Source organism: Temnothorax nylanderi, unplaced genomic scaffold (genome assembly GCF_030848795.1).
Source record: "Temnothorax nylanderi isolate EJ_2023f unplaced genomic scaffold, tnyl_v1.0 TNYL_tig0112_pilon, whole genome shotgun sequence".
In the NCBI taxonomy this organism is placed as follows: domain Eukaryota; kingdom Metazoa; phylum Arthropoda; class Insecta; order Hymenoptera; family Formicidae; genus Temnothorax; species Temnothorax nylanderi.
Window position 1 is genome coordinate 82,911 of NW_027249174.1, and position 23,453 is coordinate 106,363.

At 34.6% G+C, this 23,453-nt stretch overlaps 3 protein-coding genes and 1 long non-coding RNA gene across 14 annotated transcripts; 2 read left to right on the plus strand and 2 right to left on the minus strand.

Moving 5' to 3' along the window:
* The first annotated feature begins 448 nt into the window (after nt 1–448).
* Nucleotides 449–2,259, plus strand: LOC139776091 (probable ATP-dependent RNA helicase DHX37). Of its 3 annotated transcripts, none has more exons than XM_071712566.1 (5): nt 449–731; nt 808–1,009; nt 1,073–1,284; nt 1,364–1,461; nt 2,107–2,259. In XM_071712566.1, exons 3-5 carry the CDS (start codon nt 1,082–1,084, stop codon nt 2,184–2,186), a joined length of 381 nt encoding a protein of 126 aa, XP_071568667.1. In that variant the 5' UTR covers nt 449–731; nt 808–1,009; nt 1,073–1,081; the 3' UTR covers nt 2,187–2,259. The 3 variants fall into 3 exon arrangements, 2 of the variants coding, with proteins under 2 accessions (XP_071568667.1, XP_071568668.1); XM_071712567.1 differs by lacking the exon at nt 2,107–2,259 and adding an exon at nt 1,523–1,844 and having other exon boundaries at nt 452–731; XR_011719009.1 differs by lacking the exon at nt 1,364–1,461 and having other exon boundaries at nt 474–731.
* LOC139776092 (uncharacterized) lies at nt 1,468–2,241 on the minus strand. The gene is made up of 2 exons (XR_011719010.1): nt 2,127–2,241; nt 1,468–1,960 (listed from the first exon to the last, which is right to left on the minus strand). It is a non-coding gene; the product is annotated as an uncharacterized lncRNA (long non-coding RNA).
* Nucleotides 2,260–4,402: 2,143 nt separating the features above from the next.
* Nucleotides 4,403–16,248, minus strand: LOC139776089 (G-protein coupled receptor Mth2-like). 8 transcript variants are annotated; one of them, XM_071712559.1, is made up of 7 exons: nt 14,693–16,247; nt 14,538–14,590; nt 13,262–14,449; nt 12,499–12,577; nt 11,426–11,607; nt 11,107–11,272; nt 4,403–6,473 (listed from the first exon to the last, which is right to left on the minus strand). In XM_071712559.1, the coding sequence occupies exons 3-7, from the start codon at nt 14,331–14,333 to the stop codon at nt 6,155–6,157; spliced, it is 1,818 nt and encodes a 605-aa protein (XP_071568660.1). In that variant the 5' UTR covers nt 14,334–14,449; nt 14,538–14,590; nt 14,693–16,247; the 3' UTR covers nt 4,403–6,154. The 8 variants fall into 8 exon arrangements, with proteins under 8 accessions (XP_071568660.1, XP_071568661.1, XP_071568664.1 ...); XM_071712560.1 differs by having other exon boundaries at nt 16,154–16,221; XM_071712563.1 differs by lacking the exon at nt 14,538–14,590 and having other exon boundaries at nt 13,262–14,374; nt 16,154–16,248.
* Nucleotides 16,249–19,832: 3,584 nt separating this feature from the next.
* Nucleotides 19,833–22,662, plus strand: LOC139776145 (pyrimidodiazepine synthase). Of its 2 annotated transcripts, none has more exons than XM_071712653.1 (6): nt 19,833–20,008; nt 20,187–20,344; nt 20,645–20,809; nt 20,883–21,015; nt 21,129–21,244; nt 21,704–22,662. In XM_071712653.1, exons 1-6 carry the CDS (start codon nt 19,984–19,986, stop codon nt 21,824–21,826), a joined length of 720 nt encoding a protein of 239 aa, XP_071568754.1. In that variant the 5' UTR covers nt 19,833–19,983; the 3' UTR covers nt 21,827–22,662. The 2 variants fall into 2 exon arrangements, with proteins under 2 accessions (XP_071568754.1, XP_071568755.1); XM_071712654.1 differs by lacking the exon at nt 19,833–20,008 and adding an exon at nt 20,026–20,110.
* The last annotated feature ends 791 nt before the right edge of the window (nt 22,663–23,453 follow it).

Genomic DNA, 23,453 nt, shown 5'->3' on the forward strand with positions numbered 1-23,453 from the left:
CGATTGAAACGGATTCGTACTCAAAAATGTAATTTCACTCGTTTTCTATCGGTTTGAATCGGTCTTTAGTCAATCGTTTAAATCGTTATGATTTCGTGAACCCCAAAATCACGAAATTATAATGATTTAAACGGATTAACTGACCGATTCAAACTGATAAAATCCGTGAATTCCGGATATATAAACAGGATTATTTACTACTTTATTTTATAACTCCATTCTTTGTACTACAAATTTATTACAATGTGCAGTATTTATTTAAATAAAATCATTTTACAGTTTTGCAAATATAGAACTCATGACTTTACCAAAAGGAAATCCTGTAGTAAGAACTCTACCCTAAGAGCACAGTTGACGGAAAGTCGACGGCAAGTCGACTTTTATAAGTCGACTTCTAGTCGACTTCTAAAAATGGCGGAAAGTCGACTTCTAAAAATGGCGGAAAGTCGACTAAAAGTCGACTTCTAAATAGTCGACTTATAAAAAGACGGAAAACAGTCAAGCGGCGCGTCATGCATCATCAATATGGCGGCGAATCTCGAGGAGGCTGGAGGACCAGATGAGTGGACCAGAGTTTACGCGAGTGCGAGAAATACGTGCCGCGAGACAGGACACGATAAGACGCCAGATAGTTCTTGCAGGTATGGCGGATCAAGTCGCGAGAAAGGTTTTGCCCGACGAGGTAAAAGAGGATCAGGATAAGGCCAAGTGGAAACATGCTTACAGGTTAGGTATGGTGTGTTATTAATTATCATCGATAATTAAGACCTATTGAATGCGACCTCTCCATTCTGTATCATCTTTCAGAACACCAGAAATGAAGGAACCTGTGTTCATGCATTCTTCGTGCGTTCTACGGAAAATCAGTCCGGAATAGGTGGTTTATAAAGAGGTGTACGAAACGAATAAGATGTACATGCGAGGTGTCACGGTGATAGAACCCGAATGATTGCCGAAATTCGCCCATGCTATGCCATCTTAGTGAACCATTGGTTGATCCACCGCCAAGGTATTTTTATCACAATTGTTGCTTTATAATGTTTTTCCTACTTATTTATAAAGATATTTATAGATATAATCAATGAACCGGGAAGATAATTTGCCGCGTGTCTGGTACATTCGGAAAGGCCGAATGGGCACTACCATCGATGGATATAGAGCATCCGTGGACGGTGTCAAGTGGTTAGCGTATTTCTTCTTGGAGGGTCAAGTGTGCCCTAAGCTGAAACGATTTGTCCCGTCGCTGCTGACGACACCTGGGAGCATCACCAAGTCATGGGCCAGGTAAATCGTTATTCTATCTCCTTTCGATTTCACGTTGATTCATCGAATAGATTACATCAATTCAATACGATTTTTTCAGGTTGATACCACGCACTCAAGCAATAGTACAAACGCTGCAGTCGCAGGGAGTCGTGTCCAAACACAAACTGCTAGAAATCTGGGGTTCGGATAAAAAATGTGAGATTTTAATTTATAAAATAATATTTAGATATTATCATAGACTTCTATACAATACTAGACCGCTGACAGACATCTCGGCCGTGATGCTTGCCGCCATGTTGATTTTAGTCAAGATATGCTATACTACTATTCTATACAAGTGGTTTTATACAAGATTTCTATACAATAGTCTGGCATATACAGAATGTCCAAAAGAAAGGGTTTAATACTACAGGAGTAGTGGTTCGATTTCGGCATCCAAGTACGCTACACGTCGAAGGCATGACTTACAAACTTATTGATAACATGTACCAATATTTAACACAAAAACATTCGCCTGCTTCGTTATGTACTGTAATAACGAATGCAGATAAACGCACATCATGAGCAACTGAACACCCGATAGTGACTTATTGTTAATTCAATATGGCCGCACCCTTCACTAACACTTGCACCTTGCACTCGCATCAGCTTTTCGGCAGTGCGTCCATAGATGTTAGTGGTCTAGTATAAAAGTCTGTGGATATTATATATTTATAATAATATATATATATATATAATATTATTATATATTTACAACATTATGATAATAATATGATATATATTTATATAGCTAATTTTGCATATTGTTTCGCGATTAACGCTGGAATGTTTTAATTTTAGTTCTGTTATTGTCAGCTTACCAGAAGTGGCTGCCGGAATCCGCGCACGCAGAAGTGGCACAGATATGGCCGCCTTTGTAATTAAGAATAAAACATTAGGATTGTAATTATACAGTTTTTTAGATAATTAAATTATTTTATATATGAAAAAAAATCGAAATGCATCAGTTTTAGCCCTCCAGCAAGGGGTCGATTGTGTATCTTGAAATAATGAGGTAAAAATTACAAAAGTGAGAAAATTCATTAGCGTATCTACGATTTTATTTATCAAAATCTAATAAAATCTGTTAACTTTTGTTATTTTTACCTCGTTTCAAGATACACAATCGATCTCCAGACGTACGCGGCGGTTTATTTTATCGACTTTAAAAGTTGGCGGGAAGTCGACTTTTCGTCATGACGGGAAGTCGACTTTTCATCATGACGGGAAGTCGACTTTAAGTCGGTGGTTTTTGCGACATTCGCCGACTTCAAGTCGACTTCAAGTCGACTTTCGTCCTTAAAAATGTCGACTTCTCTGCCAAGTCAGTTTCGGTAGAAGTCGACTTCAAGTCGACTTAAAGTCGACTTTTTGCTCTTAGGGTATTACGTAAAAATTATGTGATACAATTTTAATGATTAAAGCGGATTTAATCCGATTCACATAGCTACTTTAATTACCCGATTTAAATGGATTAAGCGCAGATACGATTGAAACCGATTCAGTCGGATTCAGATGAATCCGGAAATATCGCATTAAATCCGATTCCGGTGTTGTATTAAAATTTTACGATTGATGCGGATTCAATACGATTCATGTGGTCACTTTATTCACCCGATTAAAATGGATTGGCATTAATACGATTGAAACCGATAACGGCGGATTCAGATCAATCCGGAAATGCCGAATTAAAAACGATTTCGATTGATTTGTTATTAGAACCGATTCACTTCCAATCGGGCATCCGATTAACCGGATTGAAAACGCATTCATTCCGATTCAATTTCACCAAATTTAATACGAAACCAATCGGATTTAATCGGTCATTTTCAGCAGGGTAGTGGAGTGCAGAAGACCCGAGTACCTGGAAAGAAAAGGAAAAGAAAAATCTATGACAAGGATAGCCAGATTTAGATTGGGTAGCGAGATGCGAAACGGGAGATACTGGGAGCCGGAGGAAAAAAGAAGATGCAGAGCATGGTGTTAGAAGACAGGTGTAACATTGCGCATAATGGCGGCCGGAGAATACGACAGCCAATCAAATGTTTATCCAAAATGTGGCGCCACATTTAAATGCAGCATTAGTCACAGTTTGTGACAAAAATGCAAACAAAAATAAAAAATTTGTAAATATAATACGAAACCTCACAAATTAATTAAAAAAATATAATACATAATATACTAATAATAAAAAAACAATTTCTACATTAATAAGTAAATAAAGAATAAATATTGCAAATAAGGAATTAGAAAACGTTATTAATAAGGAAGTATACAGAAATGATTACTCGTATTGCAAACTGTAAGAACAATATTCCTGACACAATGTTATATTTAAAATCGTCTTAAGTTTATTATAAAATGCTATAATAAAATAGCCTTTGCAGCATCTTAAGATAAGCTTTTCTGTAATCTGAAATCTAAGATTAAACTATGAGCACCGTTCTAAGTTGTAGAGACATGTAATTGATTGTAATATAAAAGAAAGTGTAGGAGTGATATTATATTAAAACAATTATAAATAAAGGAATGCAATTTTTCCAGAACATGTTTTTATTTTACATTTTGTACATTTTAGGTAAAATAAACCGCCGCGTACGTCTGGAGGTCGGTTATGTATCGAAACGAAGTGAAAATTACAAAAGTCAACGGGAAGACAATGATGACGAGGACTGTGAATGACGACGACAGCACGTTGGCATAGCTTCTCCGCAAAAATAGAATATCTAATATCTAAACACAATATATATATAACCTTTAATTATAATATACTTTACAATAATATTGAAGGAGCCATATTGCTTTTGGCATCTTGGATAAAGTTCTGATTGGTCAAAGAAAATGACGACTGCGCATCCTCGAAATTGTTACACCTGTCTTCTAACACCATGATGCAGAGTGTGTAAGGCGGAGGAAGAAACCTGGGAGAGCACGTGATAGAAAGGTGTGCAAGGGGGGATGGAAATAACGTAGCCGAGGGGATCGGAGAAAAGGTGAAGAGAATACTGAATGGCAGAGGGGAAGGAGAGAAGTGGATGATAGAATTAGTGGGAAGAAGAGTAAAAGAAGCCGCGTAATGACAGAGAATAATTAGAAGTAAAGGCGAATTTATATGTATTATGTACGAATGTAACTCTTTTTAAGCTGAAGGACAATAACATAAAGTATCTATCTAATTATTTCAAACAAAGAAACTATCGCCCGATAAAAGTCAAATTATGAAAAACAAAAGAAAGATAAAACTGTTCGAAAATAACAAATTTATAAATACTAGCACCACAGACGCGCGCTTCGCGCGCGCTATTTAGCTTTAACATTATGCTATTACTATTACACTATTAATTTCTTGATACACACAACTGTCAAAATATACGATGACAGCTGCAAATGAAGTAAGCGCAGCGAGAAAACCAATCAGCATCGCGGAAAAGCGGCAACAATAAATTCGACTATCGACTTAACATGCCTTTTTTTATATAGGAAATATGAATATTTCGTTTTTTTTATAAGAAGATATGCACTTCTTTTACTACCTAATTTACCAGATAATTTTTACAAAGTGAATTTGTAAGTATAAAAATATAAAAACGTAAAAAGTAAACATAAGTAAAAAGTAAATTGAGGTATCCTAAAATAGTAAACAAAAACAATTCAAATTATCAGTGTTTGTCGTATGTATAGACGGACACATGCGGATATTTTTCCTTCCATTGATTAACCAATTGATCGCTTATATTACAAAATATGAGATAAAAGTTTTGCAGTTTAGGATATTGTTCGAAAATAACGGAATATTTATCAGGTAAATCAAGTTTCACTTCATCAAGATATAACGTTTCCAAGTTTTTGCACTGCGCTAGTAATTCCAACCGCGGTGATCAGTGAGGACAGTATATAGGACAAATAAATTTCTTGCAAGTTTTGATAAGAAGAAAGTAATCTAAATAAGCTATTATCAGTAACTGAATATTTGAATCTGTAACAAAAATCATATAATTAGTACAGTACTTTAATTGCAAAGAGAAAATTCATGTAATTTTATCAAGATGCTCGCAAGAGAAGCAAACAAATTTCAATAATATGTATTTAAAAATAAATGTAGCATACATACTTACAGAAAAGTAAGGTCCACTTTTTGTAAATTCTTACAGTTAGTGAGGACACTAATAACCTGAAATGTAAGTTCATGTGCGTGCAGTGAATTTATTACTTCCAAAAGTCACGACACAAATTGCCCAAAAGACACCTTGCGAAATTTCGAAACCTCATCGTTAAAACTATGAACTGCCATATGCTACTTTTTTATATCACAGTTCTGACTGAAATAAAACAAATGATCGTCCAAAGCAGCGTTGTTCAACAACTTCCACTGCTCACTGACAGATGCAACATGTATAACAGTCTCGATCAATATCTCGATCAATAGGGTGCGGAATTAGGAACAAAGGCGATATTAGGCACAGTTCCCCTATTATGCAAATTTGATAATTCTAGCTAGTATAAAAGACGTCTAAGACTTTTTTATATTATCACTATATGTACAATCAATAGCGATTTATATGTATATTTATCTATAATATAATATAACAATTCATAATAATTTATACGTATAAATTTCATACTTTAAAAAATGTTTTATTAAAATATATCATCATTGTTTTCAGAGAAAGCAATATAATATATATAATATAAGAATTACAATATAATATAAGAACAATCTTCGATTGGAGAATTAAATTATGGCGCTGAGATTAACTATACTAATTAACTCATCCGTAATATTATAAAATTTTTCCTTTATATCGCAGCGTTATGAATAGAATTAATTGGAAATGATTTATAATAGCTACTAATTAGAGGAACTGATCTCTCGCATGGGATGCGTTCCTGATCCCGATGTGGAAACGGTATTCATCGTACTATCGCTGCTCATTGGAATCTTACAAAACGGGCCGCAATTCCGTCCACCGAATCGTTTCAGTAGCAGCTGCTTGACTTTCTTTCTAAACACGAATATGATGAAAATAATGACACCTTGCAAGCCATTTATTATGCTGATAGGGAACCAGACGATCGCAGGCACAAAATCGACATTGATCGACCACCCTATTAACTCCATAACCCAGGTTATTCCCATCACTATAAATAGTTTCAGATACATATTAAACCTGTGAACAAAACATATTTTTATATTAGCTGTAATTACGATAGTTACTATAGTTACGATAGTTATTATATATGTATAGATAGGATATATATGCATGTATAGGATGTCTTCTAACAATAAAAATATTAAAAGACACATGAAAACAGATATTTTTGAGATTGTCGATTTTTACATAATCTTAAGGGGTAACACCACTCTAGAATTTTGAAAAAATCGATTTTTTTTTTCTTAAACAACACTTTAGGGTCATAAAAACAATATGTAGTTGGCCAAATGTATGGTGCAGGCATCGCAGATTAGAGGTAAACAAAAAATTCAAGGATTTAAAAGCTCGTAAAACTTTAAACGCGTTTTTCTCGAAACCACTTTTTTCAAACTGGGCGGACACATTATTTGAACACCACTGCATGGATCAACTTAAAATTTATACAGTAGCTTCACAACTACATTCTCTATGGCACTACGTAGCCGTTTTTTGATTGAATAAAAACTTTTTTTTTTATAAACAATTTACTGCTTATTTTTTTGCTAGAAAATCGATGTTTTTCTTCAAAAGTGTGCCATTTCTACAAAATTTGATTTTAAAAAAATCCCCTACGTGGTGCCAAAGCCAATAGGATATAGATTATAAATTTTGTTTGTTTTTTGTTTCAGGTCTTATAGTTTTCGATAAATCTTTCCGCCCGTTTAGGCGTTTAAAAAAAAAACGATTTTGAAGATGGGCTCTGTCGCCGCCATTTTGAATGAAAATGATAATAAAAAAATGTTTTTTCGTACTTCAATATGTGTTAAATAAACCCTCTGAAAAGAAATCATATCCCTTTTTTCATACTCCTTAAATAAATTGTCAAAGTTAGGCCTTTTTTTCTGCTTCTAGAGTGGTGTTACCCCTTAATAATGTCGCGTACAGATAAAATTTAAGTTTAAACTCTATAATTATAAAGTTTTTCAAATAATAAGTTTAATTAAAAGAATGCAGTTATCAATAGAACTGTATCGATTAATTATTTATCCGATTTCTGTTGGTACCAGACGATTATTGTTGCCAAGGCGCGAGTCGGACGAGCTTATTTATATATGTAGGATATGGTGGGGCAGGTTGAGACATCTATCGATATCTCGAAAAGGGTGATCGCCAGCGGATCGACACCAGCACCGATAGACAAGGTCGGTAAATGGCGCGTCGGTAGCGTCGCTACCGACGCGCCATTTACCGACCTTGCCGATAGATAGGGGCTATTGTCCGCAAAATTTTTCATACCCACACTGACTTTTGTGGCCGGGTATGGCGACGCGAAAAATCTTTCAATTTTGAGAACCATCAAAAGATAAGTAAAATTCATGTTTTACATGTCACGCCTTCTTTAATATTGGTACTAATTCTTATCATTTCGGTGAAAACTTAAATTTTATTCGAAAGGCAGGACATTTCTGCAAATTTTAGGCCTTGGAGATCCGCACTTAAGGTGGTTCTTGCATTTAGGTCAAATGTAGATAGCCCGGAAAATATGATATTAAATGAAAGGTTAACGTTCCTAGAGTGTGTCTGAAAAATTTTGAATTTTTTTACCGCTTGGTTCCGGAGATATATGTCCGTAAACTTTGCCAATTTTACATGGTGATAATAGGGAAAGGAGGGTCAGATCGCACATTTATGGAATACGTTCATACTTCTCGAGTAGATGAACGAATAAAAAACTGTTTAATCGATGCAATAAACATTTCTAAAGATACTGACGCGACACCAAACTGATTGACCGTACCGTATATAAATAAAGCGGAACTTTCGACAAACTTTCGGCAACTTTCGACGTTTCGACACGACACGAGAGTCATGGCGGCCGTCTTGAGTGGCTGCTTGGCAACGTCGCACGCGTCAGCTGACGCCACAAGACGCGTGTCCTACCATTCTCCCACCGTTGAATGGAGGTTATAAGGATAACATATCTTTTTCGGCAGTTGTATGAATATATTCACTATCGCGGAATTGTAGAAATTGTGACGTATATTTTTTCTATTTTAGTATATTTTATTCTTTACCGGCGTGATCATATTTATGGTTATATCACCAACTCTAGTCAAATTTGTGACTTTGCTCTGATATTTTCAGTTTATAGCAACGGTTAAATGAGAAAAAACCTTAAGGAATAATTAATTTTAATGTATGCTGATTTTTACATACTAAATCATTCATATTTGTCACTAGTAACAATAGTTGTTTTTGTAACTTCAAATTACTGCAAGAACCACCTTAAGTGACAGGTTACAGCGGTATTGAATAATTTTATAAATCTTTGTATAGTGGGGTCGGTTAAGACGAATTTTCGTGGGGCAGGTTGAGACACCGTAATTTTTTTCCTGTCATATATTAAGTAATTTAACACTGTTTTTTAATAGAAATTTAAGGTTATTAATGTAATTGTTACATCCTTTTACAGGATGTAAAATTGTCATGCCATCAGCCTTACTGTTTGCTAGTCAGTGTCAAAAAAAGTCAAGGAAACATAACTTAACAAGAAAACCCACGGAAGTGTCCCCCTCCGATTTTGATGAGCTTTTAATATGTTGTTCTCTAGATGAAAATAAGGAACACGTATTCTTTTATACGTGCCTATACGCGTGTTTAGGGGGTGAAACACCCCTTTGAAAAAATCGGCTTTTCTCTTTCAGGCCGAATATTTCCGAAATTATAAAAGATGGAAAAAAATTTTTAAACAAAAGTTGAATGATTTAAAGAGTACTTTAAAACAATGACTTTAAAAATTTTTTTTAATGTAGGAGATTTAGGGCCGTAGGGCCGGTATTGATGGGAGATCGGAGACATTAACGTAGTAGTGGAGCAGTCGTGGAGTAGCAGCCTAAGTGCTAGGCGTGTGAACGAAGGATCCCGAGTTTGAGTCCCGGTCGGCTCCGTTAATTTTTCCCGTCGCTTATAGTTCAGAAGTGGGATTGTGCTCGCGTTACCTCGTTAGAGAGGGACTTGCCCGATACACCGGATACCTGTGGGTGGTGTGATTGGGAAGTTGTGGAGTATAGCTCCAGGTTATTCTTGCAGGCTTCAGCAGTCGGAGGGCATGGCACATTCGGGGCTAATGTGATGTCAGGGCTGGCCGAGCTGTAGGAGATTTAGGGCCGTAGGGTCGGTATTGATGGGAGATCGGAGAAATTAGCGTAGTAGTGAAGCAGTCGTGGGGTAGCAGCCTAAGTACTAGGCGTGTGAACGAAGGATCCCGAGTTCGAGTCCCGGTCGGGTCCGTTAATTTTTCCCGTCGCTTACATTAATTTTTATTTTTTAATAAAAATAAAAGAAATTAAAAATAAAAAAATTTATTTTGTCATTATTTTAAAGTGTTCTTTAAACCATTTAATTTTTGTTTAAAAAATTTTTTTCTATCTTTTATAGTTTCGGAGGTATTCGGCCCGAAAGAGAAAAACCGATTTTCTTCAAAGGAATGTTTCATCCCCTAAACACGCATATGAGCACGTATAAAAAAATACGTGTCTCTTATTTTCATCTAGAGAATAACATACTAGAAACTTATCAAAATCAGGAGGGACACTTCCGTGAGTTTCCTTGTTAGCACATTATAAGTAAGTCATTGTCTCGTAAACGTGTCAAATAACTATTACATCACTACCTAGTTTAGGTACATATTAATAGTTTAGGTACATATTAATGCATAAAGTTATGGCTGTGCTATAAAATAACAGAAGTAAAAAAATATTTTTTTTATAATACTTTATTTAATTTTTTTATGAATATTTATGTTGGCTCCTTTGTGTAAATTTTTTTTGTTCTGAATAAAGACAGTTATATGTTAAAAAAATGGTGTTTGAATCATTATTATAGGTTGTCTCAATGTGCCCCACCCCCTGTCTCAATGTGCCTCATGAGTGGGGCACATTGAGACAAAGGCAGGAGTTTGGAAGATATAATTAATCACACTCGAATGGTTTAACATATTAAAAATTAAAAATTACTTTCATGCACACAAAGGGTCCCTCTATCTATAGATACCCCGATCTTTAATTTACCTCTTTTAGTTCAGGAAATATGAGCCCAAACAAAAAATTCGTCTCAACCTGCCCCACCATACCCTATATAAAAACAAATGTCCTGACTGACTGACTGACTGACTTATCAACGACATCAACGCCCAACCCAAACCCCTAAACCTAATAGAAATATAAAATTCAGGGAGTATATTCCTTCCATGATATATAACACCTACTAAAAAGATTTTTACAAATTCGACTTCTAAGGAGGTGAAAAGGGGTAAAATCTGTGTTACCGTAGCGAAGCACGGGTCTTCATCAAGCTAGTCTTCTATAAGAATACATACGAAGTGGTGAGAAGCTTGAGCGAGGGGGGGCGACTATTGGTACAAATTAGCGTAAAGAAAACCGTAGAATCTTCAATATCAATATCATGTGCCTAATAGCACATGATATTATTATAATGATACTGCAAGAATGTCATGTATGATGCTTACACACGATCTTGATAATAATATGTATGAAATAATAACTTTATCTTTTGCTTAAGGATGGGAAGTATCAGTGAATTGCGTATTGTGCTGTTTTTTTTTTGTAAATGCGAATGCATTTGACTGACATTAATTCTATCAACGAACCTTTGCTTATTTTCGTTGTGACGTCTGCTTTCCGAGTCTCTCAGTTGATGGGCTGTACGTATATTCTGGTACAGAATCGTTATCGTTGTTGCAATAAAGAAACAAATGTTACTGATGATAGTAGCACCCATGGGTATGTAAAAATATAACGTTTTTGCATCTTTATCTGAAACGAATTCTTTACATTACACGCTAGTATGTACATGTAGACATATGTTCTATTATTTTCATTGAAAGTTGTTAAATTCAAAGCTTCAGTTAAATGTTCCACTAGCATTAATAAGGATGCCACTTATATTGGATTGCTGATGTCACTTACCACCGAACCAAAAATTTATCTTGCACATTTCCGGTCGGATATAGCTTTTTGGTATTCCGGGAGCATAATCCATGATGGCACATATAACGTTGAGGATAAAGGTGATTCCCCACGCGTAGAGCGAATACATCACGAACCTCTTTTTGTCTTGCTTCATGTTAGTTTGATGCGAACGGAGTCCTCTGTGAAATGCGATTTATATTTAGCCAATAACAAATTATTTTCCAACATATGTGTTTGAAAACACACAAAAATACCTTATTATATAACCGTAAATAACCATATAATAATCGTAAAAATATAAATGTATATGAGATATGTATCAATGATTGTATATGAGATATATTAATATTTATAATATGGATATTTATAATGGTTGGCTGGTTTGTACATAAGTGATCAAATTATCCTATTTTAAAACGGAGAATGTGTTTCTTTTCACAAAGTTTTCGATTTGACCAATTTAATTATTTGAATATTTTTTGTTTCAAGTCATTTAAGAAATCCGGAAGTCATTAAAATCATCTTTTGCTCTTCAGTAAAACTGAATATTGTGATATACTTGCATACTAATATAATTGCATACTAAATTGAATAAAATATTAGTATAAAATTGATAAGAATAATTTGAGAAAAAAACAAAAATCTTAATGATTGTAATTAAACTTCTCCAACACGTCACATATCGTGGTTGTAAAATATACCAAAATACAGTAAAATAGCCCATTTCTGCAATTTTAACTGTAAATTTCTCAAAATTGTGACGTGCTCGCTAGCAATTTAGCAAACGGGATCTGTTCAAAAAACTACCGGATGCCACAAGTTTCGTTCTTGTGCTTTTTTTTGTTAAACGGTATAATTATATATATTTAACATCAATTAAATCATTAAGATCTTTGTTTTTCTTCAAAGTATTCTTATAAAATAACGGTACTAAAATAAAATTTTATAACATTTATGTATGGTTTCTTCATTAAAATATAACGACTTCCCTTTCCATAATAGCCATGCAATATTTTTTACCGGTGTACTTGCACACTATATAGTATAATAAAACTCGAATTATTCTTTACCTGAATGTCCACCAAATATCGAAGCACGTTACGTTTAACCAAAAGAAGGTCGACAAAAACGAGAAATTGAAAATATAGGCTGGAATAATTAAGTAGATAATGTGTTAATCGTCAAGCACGTATATATTAGAATGTCGATCAGGTTTATATAAAAATATGATGTCTGTCTGTGAGATTTTCTTAATCTTCCTGCATTGCAAATTTGAAAAAAAAAATAAATAAATCTAAAACAAATGGCGTGCCGAATTAAATGCTTTATCGTATAATTTCCGTTTAGAAAGACCAGAAAATGATTTACAGGAAGGTCAGATATATGTATTTGTGTATGTACAAAAACTCCGTCTGTATACGTTTTTTTTTTGCACCCTCGGAGTGTCTATCACGTTTGACGCTATTTTTCCTTACCTTAAAGTATTTTAGAAAATCTGAAAAAATTCACAAAACATCTGCCTACATTGTAGTTAACGATTTTATAGTTATTTTGATAAACATTGTTTATTCAATATTTTCTGGCAGGCTTGCAAGTTTTACAGTTATGAGCAGATATCATTTTGGCTCGGACACCGCGGTAGACTCACGTATACAGACGGAGGGTTAACATTATCTATTATTTGCTTTTAAAAATTTAAAAATTTTTATTTTATTAAGTTATTAGAAAGAAACAAATGTGCGCGGATACATCTAATAGTTTAATTATTAGTTATATGTATATATAAAAGCATTGCTGTATTATTATATATGTAGAATTTATATGCATCTGTACCCAGTGGAACGCAATATCTCCATTCAGCTAGTTCAAAAGTTTGTTGGCCAAAATACATAATCGCGTACGTAACGAACAATGAGGCAACATGTGCGCGCAATGTGTAACCATGCATATTCTGAAGCTCTGGCAATATGGAATATACGATGAATGTCAGCAGTAGAAACGGCAAAGATATTAGAAGGCACGCAGATATATATATCGGAACTGTAATCTGTTTAGTGCATACGATCGTGTCGTAAATGTTCCGCTGCAAGATGGCAAGACAATAGGATGTCGGTAAAATGAGTGGAGTGTCAGGGCCTAGGTACAAAGAGCCATCGTTGAGGAACAGATATCCATGATAATTAAGCTGAAGGCGTTGAAATCCTTGTGGAACGCACGGATCGTGGACAGTCAGTCGAAATAGTTCGTTCAGCCTTTTACCCTTGAAATCGTATGCAATAAATACCCTTGGAAAGGAATAATTACCCGGCCCGTCAGCGACGCATTTCCCCCGCTCCGTTAGGTTATCACCCAAAGGACAACAGAGCTGAATGCAAGTAACGTTGTCACACGCTTCGTATGGAACAATGACGGCCGTAGTATTATCATAGTCGTCTGTAGTAGAATTTCCATAGAGTTCGTTCGGCGTGGAATCGCTCTCGCTTTCAACCTTCGTGAGATTTTCTTCTTTTTGTAACGTGGAGTCTGTAACGTTGATCTCTGTAGAATTCGCGTAGGACTCCATAGACATCTGATTACTCTGTTCGCGATTTTTTATGATATGTTCTCGAGACTCGTACCACATCGAATCATCATTCTTACGATCCGTGTTCTTTGTAGAATTAACACGGGACTCATATTGCATCTCGTCGCCATTCTTGATAGAATTTTCACATGAATTGCACTGTGTTGACGCCATCTCGTCATTTCGGTATTTGAAGTATTTCACAGAACTTATGAGAGGATGATATCGCACCATCGAGTTATCGCTCCGCTCATCGCCATTCGTAGAATTTTTCTGAGACTTCGAGAACGAAGCGACAAGTAGAAGTACGAAACACCAAAGTACAATATTTGGTGGACACATCGTTTAACTATTGATCCAGTTTAGCTTCCTCTTTGTACCTCCTAAATATCTAACGCGATATAACAGCCAATTGAAACAGAAACGAGAGTAATAATTGTATTCTGCAACGGTTTTGTCTGAGGAGCAAAGAATGAACCTGATTTTTGAATGGGCATGAACGTGTGTTGGGAAAACCGATGACGTCGACTGAAAAAGATAAAGTACCTCGACCAGATAAGTTCGACAAAAAGAGATTTTGGCTTCTTTGAAAGCAACATCTTTATATAGCGTATATGTAAAATACAAGATAATTCTTTAAAAAAGCAAGAAACCATGATGACTGATTAATTACAAACGAAGGACGAAAGTTTCACACGTACAGATATTAATTCCAAAACTTCGTCTCAGAATAATGCGCAGTCCTATTCGCTTATAATATAGTGACGGATATTAAGAACCAATCATGTCATTCTAATTCTACATATGTACCGTTACGATGCATAGGAAGTCAGAAATCCGTTCTCATGACATCGGATGCGTTACCATGCAATACACGTCAGACATATAACATAATACGGCATTAATTGTAAGTCGTGCAGATTCATTAGATTGAAAATGACAGCCTTTGTAGACGATATGCGTAGCGACCATCAGGAACGATGTGGGCGCAAACAAGTATAAAACTTGTTCAATGTTGGTTTTCTCTCCGCTTACAATTAGCAGAGTAACATTGTGTATTCGTAGCTCCTCATTTCCGTCGAATGATATTCCGTCGAGGATAATTCAATCAGATATAAGGTAATCTTTCATCTTCTCAGCTATGAACCATATGATGTTCTTAACATCATTATCCTTATGTAATGCCGTTGCACCTGAATTATGATCGTCGCAATTAATGTGTAATCTGGCATGCTTAAGTTCCGGGATGTAAGTTTTTTCAAAAGTCCTTGGCTAATCGTTCTGATGTCATTTTTATATTTACGATTACTACTCGAGAATTTCATTATTATGTAGTCATTAATAAGAATTGTACGGTATTATAGTTACTTGATTATCCGGTTTTTATTTCAACCGGTTTGTATTGGATAAGCAAACTTATAAAAAATACATTCTCTTATTTCGTTTTGCTCATTTATACATATACTCGTATATATGGTGTTTCTTAAATTACATAACACTAATTACATAACGCTATTCCTTATCAAAAATTGAGTCGAAAAGTCCTGAACCATTTTTTTCTGTCATGCTTAATAAAGCAGTAATTATTGAGTAAAGTCAATCCACTCATTGTCAGTGCCGTTTTTTAGCCGCGCGGGCGTACGTCAGTGAGTCGCGTGACTGGTAATGCGCGATGAGCGCAAAAAAATCTTTATATTGCATGCAGATAAAGATTTTCAGCACTGGTAGTGAATTTTGGATTACAGCCAGTTTTGCTTATTTACACAAAGTCATAGTTACGTTGTAACTAAAAAAAGACACGATTGGTCTAATTGTAAGAGATAAAGGGAAAGTAATTAAACAATGTGACACAAGTGATGAGTGCTGTTTGATGAGAAAAACAATTACCTGCAGTGATAATGATATAGAAATGAATCGAACGGAACTCGTGAATAATCTTATTTAATAAAACTTTAGAGTAAGAAAGATCAGAGTAACAGCGAGTTATTAACACAATGTAATTACACATTTATCAAGGGTGTAAGCGAGAGAAAAGATTTATTTGTCGCACACTTTTTTTCAACACATTGTTAAAATCTGAATCAAATATGACACTGTTATTTAACAATTATGATTGATTTTGAGCTGAAAAATATGATGACGGTTTGGATGATAAAGCTAACACAAGCTGAACACAGTGTTCATAGTTTCGCGATTCACTTCTCGACAAAGCGGATAGCACACGAATGTTCTTAGGCAAACAACAAGACGGAACTACTAGACGATGAGCCGTTGATGGCGTTAAGAAAAAGTTTATCGTACTGCCTACCGGCAATTAACGCATATACACAGTGACTCGAAATAAGAAACTTCGGCAAGCCTTTAAAGATGATAGTTTGATCAGTTCAGATGATATATACATCATTCTTTTATTTTCTACCGTCAATTTTTTTAACGGAAATATATGATTTTTTTACATAATTGGATTTTCTTAATTATTTTGCGTATAAAAATATCAAAGTAAAATTATCGAACGATTAAATGCAGTTTAATAAGGCTCGTATTTATGCTCATTATTCAAATCTTATCTTAAGAATGTATCGGGTGAGATATTCAGACTGGAGATGTATTGTACACACGGGGGACACAAATCCACAAATGCCTTCTCATACCCAGGTAGCACATACACGTTTCAGAAATGTTTTATAAGCGTTTTTCCGAAACGTTTTATAACCGATTTCTAGAAACGTTTCTCATGAGTAAAAATGTCCATTCGAAAAACGTTCGATGGAACGTTTCTTTTCCGATAAAATAACGTTTAAAAAACTATTATAGAAACGTTTTGTTTTAATGATAAAGACATTTTAGATAAAGACATTTAAAATTCCTACTTTGTACGTCTTTTGAACGTGTTTATGACGTCTTTGAGACATGATGCGTGAGAATGTTCTAGAAGCTTTATACATATACCACCTATGACGTCTATTCTTTTTCGAAGAAATTCCTGAACTGGTGCACATTCGTGCAATAAGTTAAAGTGAAACAAAATATATTTGTCTCACTTTAACTTAATTGCATTACTGATGTGCACCAGTTCAGGAAGTTCTTCAAAACGGAACACACGTATAAATGTTCTTTCAATGGCCACGTTCAGCAGAACGTTTATTTTGCAACTGTCGGAAGTTTTCTAAGCTCAGATTTGTCCAATGACAAATAGATTAAGACCGGTAGGACAAAATTAATTTAAGTAAATAAGTGGATATATGTGCATGGATAAAATGATTTATTTTGTGCAATAATTAATTAGTGCAATATAAATTTAAATGTTTCAAAAAAGGCTATTAAAGCTATTATATATATAGATAAAGCAAATTATAATTTTGTAAGGAAAAATTTAACAAATATTAGGTATTTTTGTTAACTGTAGAAATTTAAAAAATACGTTTCTTAAATCATGGTTTCAAAAACATTTTTATTCAAACGTTTCATAACGGTTCTTTACGGTTATGAAACTATGTATACGTGTTCAAAAAACGTATATGAAACTAATATGTGCTATCTGATGGGTATAATCTCAGAACGCAGTTAATTTTAGATGAGAAGGTATTAATGACCGCGATCTCTTATAGAAAGGAGAGGTTTATTCCAAATTGAGGTTTTGGGAATAACTGAGGGAAATAAATAAATCCTACGTATTGTTACGTATTTTGAGTCGTAGAATCCGAAAATGGCCATAAAAATTATGCCTGTAGCGGGGAAAAATAAAATATATTCCAAAATATATTAAATAAATATAAAATATAAAAAATATATAATAAAAAAAAAAGAAAAAGATAAAATATATTCTATGGTTTTATTTACTTATTTTATACGATGAAAAGGTAAATTGATTTCAGACAAGTCGAGATAATTCCCTTTCTTAAATGCGTTTCATTTTATGAGTAAACTAGCTGATTACCCGGGCTTCGCCCCGGAGAACATATGTAATAAGACACACAAATAGTCTCTCTCTCTCTCTCTCTCTCTCTCTCTCTCTCTCTCTCTCTCTCTCTCTCTCTCTCTCTCTCTCTCTCTCTCTCTCTCTCTCTCTCTCTCTCTCTCTCTCTCCTCTCTCTCTCTCTCTCTCTCTCTCTCCTCTCTCTCTCTCTCTCCCTCCCTTCCTCTCTCCTCCCTCTCTCCTCTTCTCTCCTCTCTCTCTCTCTCCTCTCTCTCTCTCTCCCTCTCTCTCTCTCCCTCTCTCTCTCCCTCCCTCTCTCCTCTCCCCTCTCTCTCTCCCTCTCTCTCTCTCCCTCTCTCTCTTTCCCTCTCTCTCCCTTTCCCTCTCTCTCCTCTCTCTCTCTCCCTCTCTCCCTCTCCCTCTCTCTCTTCCTCTCTCTCTCTCCCTCTCTCTCTTCCCTCTCTCTCTCTCCCTCTCTCTCCTCCTCTCTCTCTCTCCCTCTCTCCTCTCTCCCTCTCTCTCTCCCTCTCTTTCTCTCCCTCTCTCTCTCTCCCTCTCTCTCTCTCCCTCTCTCTCTCCCTCTACCCCTACTTCATGTATAATTCTTTGAAATTCAATCAATTATTTCCCAAAAAATTGGAAAAATTATAAAAACCGGTTTCCAAAAAGATCAATAACAAAAATAGTACACTTTATAGCACTTCCCGGGAAATTCTACTCCTACTTCATATACAATTCTTTAAGATTCGGTCAATTAATTCCCGAAAAATTGAAAAAATTTTGGTACCGGCTTCCAAAAAGATCGGTAACGAAAAATTATACACTTTATAGCACTCCCCGGAAAATTCTACCCCTGTTTAATCTATAATTCTTTGAGATTCGGTCAATTATTTCCCGAAAAATTAGAAGAATTGGAAAAAACCGGTTTCCAGAAAATCGGTAACAAAAAACTATACACATAGTGGCACTCCCCGGAAAATTCTACCCCTATTTCATATACTTTTGGTAGAAATTTGATCTATAATTCTTTGACATTCGGTCAATTATTTCTCAAAAAATTAGAAAAATTAAAAAAACCGGTTTCCAGGAAATCGGTAACGAAAAACTATACACTCTATAACACTCCCCGGGAAATTCTACCCCTATTTCATATACTTTTGGTAAAAATTCGGTCGAATAGTTCAAGAGTGTATAAAGGACATACATACATACATACATACATACATACATACATACATTCATTTTTATATATATAGATTAAGTTTATGAGTAAAAAGTTTATATTATTATGAGTATTTATATTATTACATTAATACAAAAGTTTTAAAGCTGTTTCATACATTTTTATATGACAATATTATAAAAAACAAACCTCATCTAATGGCTCAGAATTAAGATTACTTACAATTAAAAAATCAATATCAAAATTATTCGTTCTCGAGAGTCGCTCTGTTAAATAATTTGATGATTTTGCAAAGAATCCGTTTGGCACTAGAACCAATTTGATAATCGGTCCAGTATAACAAATTATACTATCTCGTGCAACTATATAATTTGAGGCACCTTATTATTGGTTTTTATTTTTAATAAATAATCTATTTCTCTTTTCCCATCTTCTCATATACATTTATTTATGTCATGCTATGTTTATACTTATTTGTATAAATATATAATTGTATATGCAATAAAAAAATACGTATTACAATTCAACACATAGGTTTTATGTTTAAAATTGAAAATAAAATAACTAAACACCTCTTTATTGTTTCTTAATATCTTTATTTTTATTTAATAGTTGATAATCTTAAAGAAAATAATTTATTATTTAAGTATATTATAAATACATTTATCAATAATAATTCAAGTTTCCCTCGTAGTTAGTCTAAAACATATATGGCGGATCAAAGCACCAATCAAAAGTCGTCCAGATGATGTCGACATTCTTATATGAGAAACGAGGAACTCCTGTAATAAGAGCTGTCAACACTTGTCATTGCTTGTCATGAGGATTAGCGTCTACGCCACATCTTAACGATCCCGCATACAAGACTGTTTGTTCACAGAAGGATTGTCCAGATGAGTTCCCCGCATTTGGCAGATGGTAAGTAATGCGACAGCCGAGTCTGTGCCGAGAGGAGGTTGCTTTAGAAAGGATGTACAAAGATATACGCTTACGAGAAGCCGGTATAAATGTCTGTCATATGTATGTCGCACAGTGTCACCGGTGAAGACTCCACGTCACGTCGAGTCTTTTGTGAGAGAACTGACTTCTGTTTCAGGCTCCGAAAAGCCAGCAGAAGTGGAGGGTCAGGGACGTCTGTACAGCATGGCATATTGCCCTTTCGCTCATCGAATACGCCTCGTGCTCAGTCTGAAGCAGGTCCCGCACGATATCGTTAATATCAACTTGCAGAACAAGCCACAGTGGTTTCTTCAAGTATGCAGCAGTCTAATATATTCTGAATTGAAAGAGCCCACCTAGGTAGCAGAGTGAGGTCAAAAATGACTTATTAATTCCGTCTTAATGTTTCTAACATCATTAAGACGTGTTTAAACGTCATCTTGCTACCTGGGCAGTGAACATAATGTCTAAAATTGGGACATAAAACGTCTTAAAGACGTTATTAAGACGTTATATGTCCCGATTTGAGATATGCGTGTTGTCTGGGAGTTTTTGACTGTTTTCAGATGTGCAGATCTTGTTACCAGTGTTATGTGTAATGGAAATATTTTTTAGATTCACCCGGATGGCAAGGTACCGGCTTATATAGATTCGGACGGTACACTAGTAACGGACTCTATTGCATTGGCGAACTACCTGGAGGAGAAATACCCCGAGCCTCCTTTGTACAACGATGAGACAAAAAGCCGTGATTTAGAGTTGTTAAATCACTTCTCTAAGGTGCTTGTAACCTCGTCGAAATCTAATCTTTTTTCCAGTGGTTGCTTAATAATTGCGTTCGTTTTCTTTATAGATTATGGACACTTTTGCGAATTGTATATTTGGCAAGGACAAGAGACAGTTTGAAGAGATTCTCACTGAGGTAACGAACGACCTACAAGAATTTGAAGACGAGCTTAATATACGCAAGACAACCTTTTTCGGAGGTTTGTACAAATCCACCCTATTTCCCGTTTCTCTCTTTATGTATTCTTCCTTCTAATATTATTAATAAATCATATTTTTATCATAAGAATTGTTTTCTTGTCTTTTGTTTTAGGGAGTAATCCAGGTATGCTAGACATTCTAATATGGCCTTGGTTTGAGCGTGCAAAGGCTCTGACTCTACTTTACAAGCAACGTGCAAGTCTTGATAAGGAGAGGTTTCCCCGTATTGTAAGCAAAATAATAAAGTGTGTCCAGTAACATCAAACTTTTTTCAAACTTGCTAACTCTTTAAGTTCTGAAATTTTTGAAAACTTGTTCATATAGACACATTTTCTAAAAACTTATTTTAACCCATTGACATTGTGTGTGTATATATATATATATATATATATATATATATATTTATAATGAAATATTGAATATTATTATTTTATTCATATTAAATTAAATTGTTAATGTATTTATGCGTGTTATTAATTCGTTTTCATAAGTTGTAATAATCTTAAAACTCGGTAATTATCTGGATAACGTCGATAAACCTTAACAAGAGATCTTACATTTCTCTAATGCTATTTGAATTGTAATTTAACTATGTGGCGCAAAGTTGCACTTGGATTTGTAATAGATTTCTTACATTCACATTCAAGAAAAATAATTATTTATTGATCATCGTTCACTCTGTTTCAGATGGAATGGGTAGATGGTATGAAGGACCAGCCGTTTGTTCTAAAACACAGATGCCCGTATGAAAAGTTCGCAAAATTCATAGAAGCTGTAAGAACGGGAAACGTTGATTATGACAATCTTTAAACATATTTATAGTAGTATAGCAAAATGCTACAAAGATAAATAACACAACATGGCTTGACGTAAATTAATGTATTAACACGATATTATTAATGTCGATGTTATTAACATCAATAGTTTGTGATCTCATTTGACTCACGTGTGTTAATTTTGCTGTTATAAAGTGTGATAAACTTTTTGTGCAATTTTTTTATATGTGTTAAATATTTTTATGTGTTAAAAGGACCCCGCATATTTTTAATGAAAAATAGCTTTCGATTAATTTTGCTGAAATTGAAATATGTTACTGTCTTTATCTTTCTAATAAAAAGTGTCAATGGATACAACTTCTTAAAATTAATAATTTAGTCGCCACAGAGTTTCAAAACCCTTAAAATATTAAGAATTATTGATTTTAAGAGGTTGTGTCTATTTATACTTTTTATCAGAAAGATAAGAATATATTTCAATTTTAAAATTAACCGAAAGCCATTTTTTATTTAAAATATACGGTATCCCTTTTAGATGTTTTTATATGTTAATTTTAACACGTATTATTTATTTTTATATTGACATATTATGCTGCGCCATACAATTGCACATATACTGCAACATTCCAATCCTTTATTTATTTATAGCTATTTTAATACAAAATAGGTCTATGTAACAAATGACTTGTACTTTGACATCAAATGTAAGCACTCTAATATAAGTGTAATGAAACGTGCAATGCTCTGCATAATATTAAGTATAATTATTCTGCATTTTAGCAAGGCACTAACTGGACTGTAACTGCAGTATTGTATTATAATTGTTGCAATTGCTGTTACTATAAAGTGCAAATCGGCATTTATAACGTATTAATCCTTTGTTGATCCTTATTAATTAATTCTTTGATAAAGAAACAAAATACAAGCGTTCTTATATAAATTTTTGATTTTCGTGATAGGGGAGACCGGGGCGAAGTCGTCACTATTTTTTCGGTGCCGATTTTTAACAACAAAACAAATAATTTTTTAGTAAAAAGTGGTATACCGTTGTAAAGAGTGAACCCTTGGCTACAAAATTTATAAGGGCATTTTTGGTCTATGTCGCTTTGTTCAACCGGTATAGAGTAAAAACGACAAAGGTGCAAAAATTGAAATGTCAAAAATTCATAATTCCGATCATGAAAAATGATAGGATACATTTTATTAATTATTTTTTAATAGAAAAATGGAGACATTAAATAAAAACACGATGGCGGAAAATAATTACAAGAAAAGCGCACGCACTTATGTACCCTACGCTCGCACGAAACGCACTGTTTCTCGTCAGCTCTGTTCTCTGTCATCTCTGAGCACACGCAGCACATATTATCCAAGTCCTCGTTGGAATCCGACTATTGCTGCTTCCTTCGATTTTCGCCCGAAGCCTCCATGATATCGTACGGCCACGTCATCCAAGTGTGCTATTTCATCATTATTCTTCTTCATCCAGTCGTTCAACGTAATTCTCGGGACTCCAAATTGTTTTGCGGCTACTTTTTGTCTTAATTTTATCTTTTGTCTTACTTTGTCTTATTTTTATTTTTTTTCACCGCAAGAACTGCCTTCCTGCTTGTCGACAGGAGTCGTTTTGTGATGGTACGTGAGTACCATTTTCTTGCAAT